At 43.1% G+C, this 13,926-nt stretch overlaps 1 protein-coding gene across 1 annotated transcript in view; it reads left to right on the forward strand.

Annotated features, from left to right (window-relative positions):
* The first annotated feature begins 305 nt into the window (after positions 1-305).
* The window catches only part of LOC120926011 (vomeronasal type-2 receptor 26-like), a 53,347-nt gene continuing 39,726 nt past the window's right edge, over positions 306-13,926 (forward strand). Inside the window, exons 1-2 of the mRNA XM_040336068.1 lie at positions 306-553; positions 7,099-7,390. Of these exons, the coding sequence (XP_040192002.1) occupies positions 306-553; positions 7,099-7,390 (540 nt within the window). The remainder of the gene's footprint in view (positions 554-7,098; positions 7,391-13,926) is intronic.

A 13,926-nucleotide genomic window follows, 5' to 3' on the forward strand; every position in this document is an offset into this window, starting at 1 on the left:
TGGAGATATAGGTATTGGGGTGTACACATGTGCAGGAGCTCAGGCCATAGAGCTAATGTGTTTTCTCTTGCTGAAACATCAGATAACATTTGTAGGACAGTAACTGGTTAAGCTCTCAGTCTGAAGAAAATAGAGGATTGATATTATTATTTAGTTAAATACATATTTTATTTTTGATGTTGAGAATCACGTCACTGTAAGTTTTCCTCAGACATTTCTCTTCCATCCTATATTAATCTCAGATCTTGTATATAAAGTGCTGGAGATGATGCCTCCAGTGTGGAGGACGCACGCAGCTGTCAGTGATGTCCTCTGTCATGGACGGATTTCCGATCCTCATTGTCCTCTTTGGGATTGTGTTTATCTTACAAGGACAATATCTCTCCCGATCTCCAGATCAGAATTTAGACTTGTGTTGCCTTGCCCCTATGCAGCCTGTGTTTGAATATGAGTATTACAAGACAGGAGATGTGATCATCGGAGGAATCTTCTCTGTACACAAAACCATTAAAATGATGACCCGTGACAGCCGTGAATGTAATCTCTGTACACAGTAAGTACATCACTTTATCTGTTTGTTTGTTTTTAATTTAATTTAATTATATTGTTTTTTTTACATTTTTCATAGGAAGTTGCAGCAACAATTTTGGGGAGCTTAATGCTATTGTTATTAGAACTGATACATTGCAGCAATGCGGTCCTTCTCCGCCAGGATTCTGTCTGCATGGGGTGTGTATCTTCTTTCTCTGTTTGCGAATGTTTCAACCACAGCACGGTCCTGTGTCTTGTTTGTAAACGTAGACACACAGACCTTGCTGGTTCTTCTCTTCCAAGACCACTGTGTGTAAAATCAGCACATTTGCACTTGCATACACTTGTTAGGCGCATTCACCCTTAGATTGACCTCCAGTTAACCCTTTGATTGCCCTGTCACCCAGCGAGTGCCACTAGTACAGTGTTAAGCCTCGTACACAAGCACGGTTTTCTTGGCAAGAAAACTGCTGGAAGAGCTTTCTTGCTGAGTAAACCGTGCTTGTGTACGAGGCTTTGAGGTTTCTCATCACAAAATCTGCCCAGAATCTCAACGAGAAAAATAGAGAACCTGCTCTCTATTTTCTCGTTGTGAGATTCCCTGCCGAGAAACCCAAGCGTCTGTATTCTTACCTCTGCGTGGAAACCTGTGCATGCTCAAAATGACTTTGACGCATGTGCAGTAGCTTCCAAGGAATAGGTAGGGTGAAGCAAGATCACTGTAATGGCATTGAATGTGACTTGATGATGTCACCGCGTTCATGCCATTCAAAAGAACGGTTGTTCTTTTGAATGGCCCGTGTGTACAGTACACTCAGCCAGCAAGAGAATCTTGCCAAGATTCTGGGCAGGAAAAACAACGGCGAGATTCTGGGCTGTGTGTACAGGGCTTATGTGTACAGTATTTATCACTAATCACTGTATTAGCATCAATAGTGATGTCAGATAGCGTCAGAGCCAGTTAGCATCCCTCCCAGCCAGTGCCAGTTAGCACCAATCCCTAATTGCCCACCACACTATCACAGCCACACTATAAGTCACCGATCACCACCATCGCTATCATAGTGACTTTATGGATCAATATCTTGATCACAAACAGAACTATAATAGTGTCCCCAATATTAATGTAGTTATGAACAAATGCACTTTATTGAATACAAATGTTATTAAAGATTATTCTGAGGGGACACTATAGGGACTCATTTGTGAGAGATATTATTTTTTAAGCGCTGGTTTTATTATTGATAAAATAGAATGTGTGTGCCCAGAATTAGGGGAGTGAGGTGGTCAGTGTGTGGTAGCTTCTATGCTTCCCGATAGACCTTCTCGGCCAAAACTTTTTTTTCTGGCAGCGATTTCTTCATTTCTTCATTCACATCATCCACAATGTGAATAGAGGCATTTGTTCGTTTTTTTTTTTTCAGTCCACATGCTTAATGAAAAAAATAATAATAAATGTATGCCCCACATTAAAAGAGTGGGTGAATGTGTGAGGGAAGCTTCTAATGGTGGGCATAACATACACTTTTTCTGACAGGGATTTCTTCATTCACATCGATTAATGTATTTTTTTTTTTCATTCAACCCAAAACAAATTTTTCTACTTCTTTCGTCTCACACATGAGTGTGACTTTTTAGCAGCATAGACATGTATAGGGACCCAAAATCCAATGACCACCTTCAGGCTTTTAAGGGGTATTAATTATGCATTTTATTTCCTGCTTACCTATCACAATTTCAAAGGCCCTAAAATGCCAGGACAGTATAAACACCCTCAAAATTACCCCTTGTTGGAAAGTAGACAGCCCAAAGCCCCAAAGTATTTTCTTGTTTCCTTTTTGAGGATCTTTTTTCTGTCACAAGTTTAAAAAAACATGAAAACAAAACTAATTGTTTTACACAAGGTTGTCACTTTACTGAGATATTTCTCACACATGTCATGGTTATATGTGGCATTACACCACACAACACATTCTGCTACTTCGCCATAGTATGGGGACAACAATTTTATTTTTAATTTTTCAAAACCTTGTGATTTAAAATTATATCTGGAAAATACTCACCATGCCTCTCATGTCTATTTTCCAAAAAAGGGGCCATCTGTGGGGGTGCTTATACTGTCCCGGCATTTTAGGACCTCTACAAAATGTGATAGGTAGTAAGGAAATAAAATGCGGAAGTTACACCCTTTGAAAGCCTGAAGGTGGTCATTGAATTTTGGGCCCCTGTACATGGCTAGGCTCCCAAAAAGTCTCTCATATGTGTTTGGTATCCCCACACTCGAGAAAAATATCAGAATGTGCTTTTAGGTGTAATTACACACATGTGTGCCATTGCATGTGTGAGAAATATTTATTCAAAGTGATAATTTTGTATATATAAAAAAAAAGCTTATTGCAAAACATAAAACCTTCCATGTCATTTGGTGGGGTGCCTGCACTGTCCTGGCATGTTAACACCTCAAAAAAAAAAAAAATGTGATAGGCAATTAGAAAGTCAGAGATGTATAAATGCCATAGTTTGTAGACTCTATGGGCCGGATTCAGAAAGAGATACTACAGTGTATCTCCTGATACGCCGTCGTATCTCTGAGTTCCGCCGGTCGTATCTATGCGACTGATTCAGAGAATCAGTTACGCATAGATATGCCTAAGATCCGACTGGTGTAGGTGTCTTACACCGTTGGATCTCAGGCTGCACTTCCAGGCTGGCCGCTAGGTGGCGCTTTCGTATTTTTACGCAAGTTATATGCAAATGAGGATTTACGCCAATTCAGAAACGAACGACCGCCCGGCGCATTTTTTTACGTCGTTTGCGTTCGGCTTTTTCCGGCGTATAGTTACCCCTGCTATATGAGGGGTAGCTAATGTTAAGTATGGCCGTCGTTCCCGCGCCAAGTTTTGAAATTTTACGTTGTTTGCATAAGTCGTTCGCGAATACGGCTGGACGCAATTTATGTACGAAAGCAATGACGTCCTTGCGACGTCATTTAGAGCAATGCACACTGGGATATTTTAGGACGGCGCATGCGCCGTTCAAATAATACGTCAAAAACGCGGGGTCAAGTTAGATTTAAATAATACACGCCCCCAACATCCCCATTTGAATTATGCGGCCTTACGCCGCAACAGATACGTTACGCCGCTGTAACTAAGGGCGCAAGTTCTTTCTGAATAAAGAACTTGCGCCCAAAGTTAGAGTGGCGTAACGTATCTCAGATACGTTAGGCCAGGCGGACATATACACCAATGTATCTGAATCCAGCCCTATAACTTTGACACAAACCAATAAATATACACAGGTATTTTTTTAGCCAAAGATATGTAGCAGAATGCATTTTATCTTAAATTTATGCAGAAATTTGATTCTATTGGATATTTTTTATAACAGAAAGTAGAAAGTTGTGCTAAATAAATATTACATTACACCAGGGCTTGACACATTTTCTCTGAAACTAGGCGCCAGCTAAAAAAGTTAGGAGCCAGTTTTTTCTTTGGTATGACTCCGCAATGCAAATTTATGTACAGGACTGTACGCCACGCTGTCATACATGGGGCTAACATTGCGTTAAAAGAGAGGAAAACCTGCACTACTGAACTACACTGGGTATCAACAGCCCAGTGAAAGAATTCCAAACATTTAAATAAAATTTTAAAAAGAAGGTTGATAAGGAAACAGCTGCTATCCTGTTTATGATAACATAAAAAAATTGTTATAATGAAAAAAGGTGGGGGAGCGTTAATCCTATCTAATAGTGGTTTGCAGGACTTGATATTTTTTGGCATGAAATAGTTGGACGTTTTCTTTATATATGCACTTTGGTTTATATTTGCACAAGGCACTCTATTGAATGATATGTTGTTTTTTTATTTGCAATTGAATTAAAGCGGGAGTTCACCCAATTCGTTTTTTTTTTCTATTTTCCCCTTAGCTTCATGCTTGTTTTGTCTAGTGGAATCGGCTATTTGTTTTAAAATATGATCCGTACTTACCCGTTTTCGAGATGCATCTTCTCCGTCGCTTCCTGGTATGGGTCTTCGGGAGCGGGCGTTCCTTCTTGATTGACAGTCTTCCGAGAGGCTTCCGACGGTCGCATCCATCGCGTCACTAGTAGCCGAAAGAAGCCGAACATCGGTGCGGCTCTATACTGCGCCTGCGCACCGACGTTCGGCTTCTTTCGGAAAATCGTGACGCGATGGATGCGACCGTCGGAAGCCTCTCGGAAGACTGTCAATCAAGAAGGAACGCCCAGTCCCACAGCCCATACCCGGAAGCGGCGGAGAAGATGCATCTCGTAAACGGTAAGTACAGGTCATATTTTAAAACAACTAGCCGATTCCCGTAGACAAAACGAGCATGAAGCTAAGGGGAAAATGTGTTCGTTATGGGTGAACCTCCGTTTTAAGCAATATCGTGTTGTCTTTTTTGCACATGAATTAAGAAATATTTGATACATTGCACAGGGTATAGGTGATATATACATATACTGTACATTTCCATGCTGCAAAAGGATTTTTTTTAGAAATGAACTATGTAATAAAAAGAAAATATAGAATGTGATAAAGCAGGAAAAAAAAACAGTTTGCTGTGTGCAGTGTGTGGCCACGATTGACACGCTGGCAGGCATGTGATTACCTCCTAATGGCTCCAGCTAGAAGATCAGCACGCTCTGGTGCTGGGAGACCACGATTTCGAATCCCCCATGTTCCCGAACCGGGCCGCTGCCTCCCGCAGAAACCAAGGGGAGGGCAGCAGCAGTGGGGATGACAGGCTGAATTTCACACTGTTGGCTGCTCGCTCCTCCCGCTGTGTCAGCGGCTGCTGCGCCTATCTTACTGCTCCATCCCTGCTAATCATGTGCTACATGCTTCACGTGCTACCACCGCTAATTATGTGCTACATGCTTCACGTGCTACCACCGCTAATCAACCAGACAGTGCTTTACGAGGCCCCGGGTCCCCTCCACTTTCCCGGTGAAGACCCCGCAACCTGCCCTATAGCAGAGGCACTCTGTCACTGACAAAAGCCTAGGAGCCAGGGCACAATTTCTAATCGCAACGGCGACCTGGCGCCCGGGATTTGTCAAGCCCTGCATTACACATATAATACATACAATAAGTGGCATCCAAAAAAGGTAAAAAAATAAATAAAGTCCAAGTCAGCAGAGCGGCGAGACTTGCTGACTTCATCATGTTTTTTGATTCCCTTAAGTGTGGGCTGCTTATGTATTGCTGGCTGATGAGGGCGTTATTAAGGCTTTTTTAACATTGCCTTGATGTAAATGCGACCTTACTTTATTTTAATAATTTTTTCATAAGATTTATCATTATGTGGAACTTTTTTTTTTGTATTTTTATGGAAGCATCATCTGGATGGTCTTCACCTATGGCTCCGAGGAGATCTTTAAAACGGCATTGAAATGCCATGTCAAGGTGTGTAGCCACAAGCGTTGCTGACCTTCTGTGATAGGAGGTCTCTTTGAGCTGGTAAGTGGGCATTTTGTCTGGATACAGGTGGTGGTGCTCCAGACAAGATCTTACTCTTGGTGACGGGTGATGGCTATATTGAAGATGTATTAACAAATATTGCATGTCTATACAGTGGAACCTTGAATTACGAGCACAATCCGTTCCAGGAGAATGCTTGTAATCCAGAGCACTTACATATCAAAGCAAGTTTCCCCATAGAAGTCAATGGAAATTAAGATAATTTGTTCCGCATTGACATCTCTGGAATGTTATACCGCATGTGGCCAGAGTTTGGGTTGGCGGAAAGCCTCAGAATTTGAAGACAGCTCGAGGACAGCTCGGAAAAACCTCGGAAAGGTTTGGAAACACTTAGGAACAGAGTGTTTCCGAGAATTTCCAAGTGATTACAGTATTTCCAACCAGCTCTGAAACATTCCGAGTGTCACCGGTGCCCCCACACCTCTGGCCAAATGCGGTACTGCACACCAAATTAGCTTGAATTCTGCTAGTTTTGCAAGACAACACTCGCAAAGTCAGGATTTAAAAAAAAAAGAAAAAGTTACTCGTTATTCAAAACGCTTGTTAACCGCGTTACTCTTAAACCAAAATTCCACTGTGTTCTCACTCTTTTGGACTTTGATTCATTTGGATGGCACCTTTTTTTGGACGTTGATTCATTGGGATGGCACCTATTGTTTGTATTATATGGGTGTCATTTATTATTTATTAATCACAACTCTTTTGATTTTTATGGCACTATGTTTAGATCTCACAGGAGAGTTGCTGCTTAATTAATTGGTTTGTTTTGGCTTAATTTTTATTCAATTATTCAATTATTTTATATAATAATAAAGTAAAAGAAAAAACAGTGGTGATCAATTACCACCTTATGTAAATTTTATTTGTATGGGAAAAAACATGATGTAAATTGAATTTGTGTACAGTGTTGCATGACCGCACATTTGCCAGGCAGCGCTGAATAGCAAAAAAAATGGTCTGGTCATGAAGGTAAAAAAACCTTCCCAGGCATCAAGTGGTTAATTTGTGCACAGATAACCATAATTAATACTACATGTTATACTTTCCAAATTCTTCACAGGTTGGATGTAAAGGAATATGAATACTTGATGCCATTTTTCTTTGCAATTGATGAGATTAACAATGATCCTAATCTCCTTCCCAACATTACTCTGGGCTATCACTTGTTCGATTCATGTGCGTATCCTATCAAAGCAATACATTTCATCCTTAGGATACTTTCTGGTTATAGAAGAGATGCTCCAAACTACTCTTGTATAGAAAGCTCAGAGGTTGTTGGTTTTGTGGGTGATTCCACTTTCCTAACAACACTTGCCATGGCTGAGATCTTGAATGTTTACCAGTACACACAGGTAGATTAATACACTTCTGAATATGTTATGACACATTATTTTTCTATACAGTTATGGATAGGTGATATATGCAAGCTGGAGATGCCTTGGAATGGGTAAGGTAGTGGCTGTAAAGGAAAATAAAATTTTGGGATGTACAGTATCAGAAATTTGAGCCAGTAGTATAGTAGTACATTGTAGGTGGGTGCCTGTTAAATCTCTACCTCAATTGGTCATGTTCTTTGTGTTTTTGCTCATATTTGTGTTGTAAACTGCATGTGTGCTGTGTGCTGGGACAAAACCCAACCACTAATAGTGTACCTCAAGGTCTTCTAATCTGTCACCAGTAATTAAACACTGTACAAACGGAGCTACCGTTATAAATCTAATCTAAGAATCAAAGTGTTTGTAATGCCTTGTACACACGGTCGGACTTTTGACCATGCAAAAGTCCACCGTGAGTCCGTCGGAAGTCCGGCGCAAAGATATAGAACAGGTTCTCTCTCTAAGGTTCATCGGACTTTCGACAAAAAAAAGTCAGATTGAGGCTACACACGGCCAAACTTTCCAAGAAAAAAAGCCTGTCTGACTTTTTTCTCGGGAAGTCCGACCATGTGTACAAGGCATTAAACATAAACACCATTTCTGAGCATGCAAATATACAGGCATCTCCACCTTCAGGGACCAAGTTATGTCCTTCATTCATGGCATCACTTTGTTTCACCTCCCAAATGATCCCCTCCTTCTAATCTTTGGGTATTGGGACAAACAACTCCTGACATGGTTCCCTCCCATTGCCTATTTACTACACAAGGACTGGATCCTAATCTGCCTCTTAGAGACCCGGAGATCTATTCTAAAAAACTGGACCTCTTCCTCCAGCCCAAAAAGGTCTCAGGTTAAACAGGAGTTACTGCTGTTACTTCATAAGGAAAAAATCAACACGACTTCAACCGTACTGCTTATAAAAAATGCTACTACTAAAGATAGCAGACCTTCATGATCACAACTTTGTCTCAGGAGGAGCTTTGAAGAACACTTTTCATACCACAAGGGGCTCCAAATGCTCTAAGACCAAGAGGACACCCTTAACAGTCTAACCTTTCCATGAAGTTTCCAGAGGACTAATGAAAACATTAAGCTGCATTTCTATTGAGTTCTCCACTGCAGCGGGATAGCAAAAATTTAATTTAGATTAATTAATAGATTAATAGATTAAAGAATCAAAATGTTTATAATGCCTTGTACACACAGTCGGACTTTTGACCATGCAAGTAAGTCCTATTTAAGGTTTGTTGGACTTCCGAGAAAAAAAGTCAGATGGAGGCTACACACGGACGGACTTCTAATCTAAGGTCTGTTGAACTTCCAAGAAAAAAAGTCAGATGGAGGCTACACACGGACGGACTTTCCTAGAAAAAAAGCCTGTCTGACTTTTTTTCTTGGAAAGTCCTGCCGTGTGTACAAGGCAAAAAAGCCTCCTCTGCTATATACTCAAAAAATGAATACATAGATGGGACTTCCAGTAGCATTTTAAGTGCATGAAACCTAAATATAAACAAATATATATTTTTTTTAAATAATACAATATAGCAAAAATCAAGCACACTGTAAATAAACCTGTAGGGCACCCCCTAAGGAGCTGCAGGTAGAATGAGACCCCCCCACCCTTTGCAGCCAAGCACACCAAATTTTGTGTTTCCCAGGATCTGAAAACAGTTCAGTACTTTGTTTTGTTATTTTATTGAGGGATTAGAACTTGGTATTATGGTATGCCCACTTGATGTTAACCACTTCAATACCAGACACTTTCACCCCCTTCCTGCCCAGACCACCCCAGACCAGCTTTCATTAGACATGTGCATTAGTTTTCGTCCGATTGCATTTTCGTCCAAATTTTGGGGATTTTCACGTTCGTTTTAACAAACGATAACAAACGCGCAGAATCCGAAATCTGAAAGATCCAACATAAAAAATGCTTTATTTTGTTTCATTGTGACAACAGTTTGATGTAGATAGAAGATTTGACATGACTTAACAATAGCGATCTGTGTCTATCGAACCTGTGGTTGAATGTGCCTAACCTTAACTCTATTAGTCCGGGAGCTGCGGTGGCTCAACGCGATTGGCACTGCGCTGACAAGCCATTCACCTCTGCAGCTAGGGGTTCGGATCCCGGTCTCAGCTACATGTGAATTGAGTTTGGTGGTCTCAGCCGGCTCCCGGTGGGTGTGCTATGCGAGGTAAGCCTGTGCTTAGTATGCCAACCCCCCTCCCACAAAAACCACCACACTTACATGCACTCTAAATTGGGTTAATATGCACGCACTTTGACCACGCGGTCTCTAAAAAGAGAGGCACAGGACTGGTTGAGCGGGCTAGATCCTCTCACTCCCTTATAGGGAGTCCCTCTGCCCCGTTGGGCTTCAAAGTAGGGCAGGCTGTGTGGGAGGACACCCACCATTGCCACCCGGGGCATGGGGAAAGGTGGCAGATTGCCTCTAGGGAGGCCTCCCAACTCCTGCAGTCCGGCTCCTCCCTCGAGTACACGCACAAAATACACTTTAAAAAAAAAAACTCTATTAGTCCAAGATTATTCTACATAGAGAGGAAAGATTTGACATGAAGATTTGACGAAGCCGCTAAAAACATATGATTGGCGTGAGCGTACATTTATGGTCAAATGCTCGAATTACGAACGTTTTGGGCCTTTGGCGCCAAATTCGAGTTACGTTTCACAGCCTATAATTCACTGCGGCAGCACAGTGCATTGCTAACTGATGATTGGCCAAGCATGCACTATGACCTGCATGCTTGGTCAATCGCAGCTTGCAAAAAAAACGGAGAGCCATAATTGGCCAAAGCCAGGGTGGCTTTGGCCAATTATGGCTCAGGGGGTTTAGTACACGCCCCCCACACTATAAAAGGCTGCCTGCAGGTCGGCCTTGTGTAGTGTGTTGCGGTGGTTAAGAGAGAACAGAGAGCGACAGCATTTTTTGCAGGTAGATAGAGCAGGCAGGCAGGCAGGCTAGTCAGTTAATGTTACAGTGTGTAGAGGATATATATGCATCCCAGGTGTTGTATATATATGATTTTGCTAGCTGCAGTATTCTCACGTGGTGTATTGCCTGTGTCCTCTGCAGTTTGCACCTAAAGCTACTTGGTTTGTACTGCCCGTGTCCTCTGCAGATTGCACCTAAAGCTACATAGTGTGTACTGCCTGTATCCTCTGCAGTGTGCACCTAAAGCTATGTGGTGTGTGTACTGTCTGTGTCTGTGCTATTTTTCTCAATAATTTTCATCCATATTGCAGGGACCAGACATTACATTAAAGCCGCATGCAGTTTTATTTACTTTTTTCTTATAGTAATGTCATTTTGTGCAGGGACAGTTCTAAACATGTGCCACTTCACATGCATACTATAGACACCCAGCAGGTACAATATTTAAAGGAATTTTTCATTTTTTTTTCTATTTAAGCATCATTAAAATCACTGCTCCAGAAAAAACGTCTGTTTTTAAAACTTTTTTTCTATTGACCAATCGACCCAGAACCAATGACGTCTGTCCCTTAAATACTCTCCCCCAGCATGCACAGCAAGGCGATCAACCCCCACGGATTGGCTGTCGAAGAAAAACACCCAACATGCCCTTGGCCTGGGGTGGTACAGGCACCACAGACAGCAATAGTGGTCACCCACAGTACAGCCATGGCTGAAACAGAGGCCCAAATTTGGCAGAAATAACATGTTCAGAGGCAACTAAATCACTGACCACCCTCTAAATTTAAAGCAGCACCAGCTATGAAAGTAGCAGGGCGCTACACATGTATCACTTAATGGTGGTTCTCCTGTTCTGAGCACTGCACCTGCCATTCATTCCTTGTGGCAACGCTGTATCCTGGCCTAGGCCAACAAGGCCCAGGCCCAGGGCAGCACTTTGCAGGGGGGGCAGCACAGAAAGAGTCCCCGCCAGCTTGCACTACACTATTATTGTAGTGCCAGTCTTATGGGGCGGACTGGGCAGAGAGGCAAATTAGTCTAGAGCCCCCACTGCTTCCAGTGGCTGGTATTCTGCACCTGTGGGGGGGCCGTGCTTCTAATTTTCACTGTCCAATCATCCTGGACCACAAACCTTCCTTTCTGTGCTATATGTTTTCTGCTGCACCATTGGCATGGTTATATCTTCTTAGTCCACTCCATAAAATTATCAGAAATTTGTACAAAAAGTAGATCTATAGGCAACACTTTTTTTTTTCATTTTGGATTGAGCAAGGGAGGGTTATAGCCCCTGTCAGTTTATTTTTTACCATCCCTGTCCCTTTGCAGAGATTTCCCTTCACTTCCTGCCCCATAGCCAAACAGGAAATTAGAGGAAATCTATGCAAATTAAGGGACTCCATTGCCCCCCCCCCCCCAGGCCCTCAGAACTAGTGTCCCACTCAAAATTTTCAGGACGGGTCTTAAACAGCAAGGGGTGTGGCCTTCACAGGAAGGGGTGGGTCATATTTAAATTAGGGGTGCACAAGTTTAGTCAGGCCTAGGGCAGCACAAATCTTAAATACACTACTAGATTGTGGATTTGCTGCTAAGTTTGGATCTCCCCCCTGCACACACACACATTTTTCAGAAATAGATTTACTCATTCTAAGATGTCTGTGAACATTCTTATCTATCCAAGTCATGGTATAGCTAGTAGTTGTTAGTCACACTCATCTGAACTTGCTTGCTTTGTGTTTTTGAAGAGGCGGATTCATAGCTCATCCAAGTTATTATTATTATTATTATTATTATTATTATTATTAATAATATTATACAGGATTTATATAGCGCCAACAGTTTGTGCAGCACTTTACATCAGGGAAGACAGTACAGTCACATTACAATTCAATACAGGAGGTATCAGAGGGCCCTGCTCGTTAGAGCTTACAGTTTAGAAGGGAGTGTCAAGTGGACCAAAGGGTAGTAGCTGTGGGGGGATGATCAGATTTTCCTCCATCTGTGCACTAGCCCACTAGCAGCGAGAGAGCAGAGTCCTGTAGACAGTCAGTAGGCGCCCGGTCTAGCAGACGGATGGTGCCTATGAGCTCCTCTCACCTGACCTCCAGTGACTCCTTCCTCCTCGGTAGGCAGGCAGGCAGGTGTTTCTCTCCCGCAGGTTCCAGTACAGCTGCCCTAGCCTCCTCCTTGGGCCCCCCTCCTTCCTCCAGCAACACCTTCGAAGGTAAGGGGTTCCCCTTCCAGCTACCGGATCTGTCCCCTTGGACTGAATGCGGCCGTCCCTTTCAGGATAAGCCGCAGTTTCGGTCCCGGGAATCGGACGACCGGGACCCCCCTGCATCCCCCAAACACTATATCGCCTCCCCCCGCCAGCTCCTATCCCCACCTGCGGGGATTACCGCTGCCGGAAAGCGGACGCAATATCGGGGCCGCTTCCCAGGAAAGTCTGCGGCTTCAGCCGTGGCCTAGCGGGACATCCCGCACATCTAAGGTGATATCCCCCTATTTTATTACACACCGCTCAGGCCCCCACTACACTCTCCTGACAGCGCCCTTATTGGTCCCCTTCTCCCCCCACCTCGCTGCCCCATTACTACAGCCCCCGGCTCGGGCCTAGTCCCGGTTGGTGGCCATCTTGGTACTCCCTGCTATGTCCATAGCATTAACACTGCCCTCACTCACCCTCACCTTCCTCCTATACAGGCCGTTTTTAGCCTTAAACTTGACCCCTGTACTCAATTCAAGGGTACGCATCTCCCACGCCCCTATTTACAAAGTACTTGATCCAGGGTTTTACCGATCGCCAGCAGGGATCAGGAAGGAATTTTTTCCCTAGGCGCTGCATATTGACATTATCATGTCTGGGTTTTTTCGCCTTCCTCTGGACCAATTCCAGGGAGGGAAGACGTAAAAAGTGACAGTTTCACTTAGATACTCTTCCTCCCAGCGCCAACATTACCCCCTCCCCACAAGCACTGCCACTTTCCTGCGTTTTCTTCTGCAACTATGGGTTACCTGAAATACTCCGCAGAAAACATTTGGGAATTAAAGCCATTCGCCGCAATACTTCCAATTGTCACCAAAAATTGTCGCTAAAAAGCGAGCAACTGTTAAGAATCAATCGACAATTAACAGTAAAAAAACGCACCCAGACACGCCAGCCAAGACGCATATCCTGCACTTTGGTCAACACAAGATCGGCAGTAATACACCGGCAAGAAATCTATGATTTCATCCTTCAACACGATCTAGATTGTCTCTTTATCACAGAAAGCTGGCTTACAGCCGATTGCAACACCATTCTGGAAGAATTGGTACCAGCAAATTATCGCATCCAAATGCAGAACAGAGTGGGGAAAAGAGGGGGTGGTCTGGCAGTGATCCACAAGACTCACCTCTCGATCACCAAACCAGTCCTTCAAAACTCGCTTCCATTCATGGAAACCCTCACTCTGCAGCTGCAAATAAACCCCCAAGATATGGTCCATATGCTACTTTGCTATAGACCACCAGGCCCAAAAACGCACCTTCTCACCTCATTAACAGAATTCATCTCCT

The sequence above is a fragment of the Rana temporaria genome, chromosome 1, assembly GCF_905171775.1.
Source record: "Rana temporaria chromosome 1, aRanTem1.1, whole genome shotgun sequence".
Taxonomy (NCBI): Eukaryota; Metazoa; Chordata; class Amphibia; order Anura; family Ranidae; genus Rana; species Rana temporaria.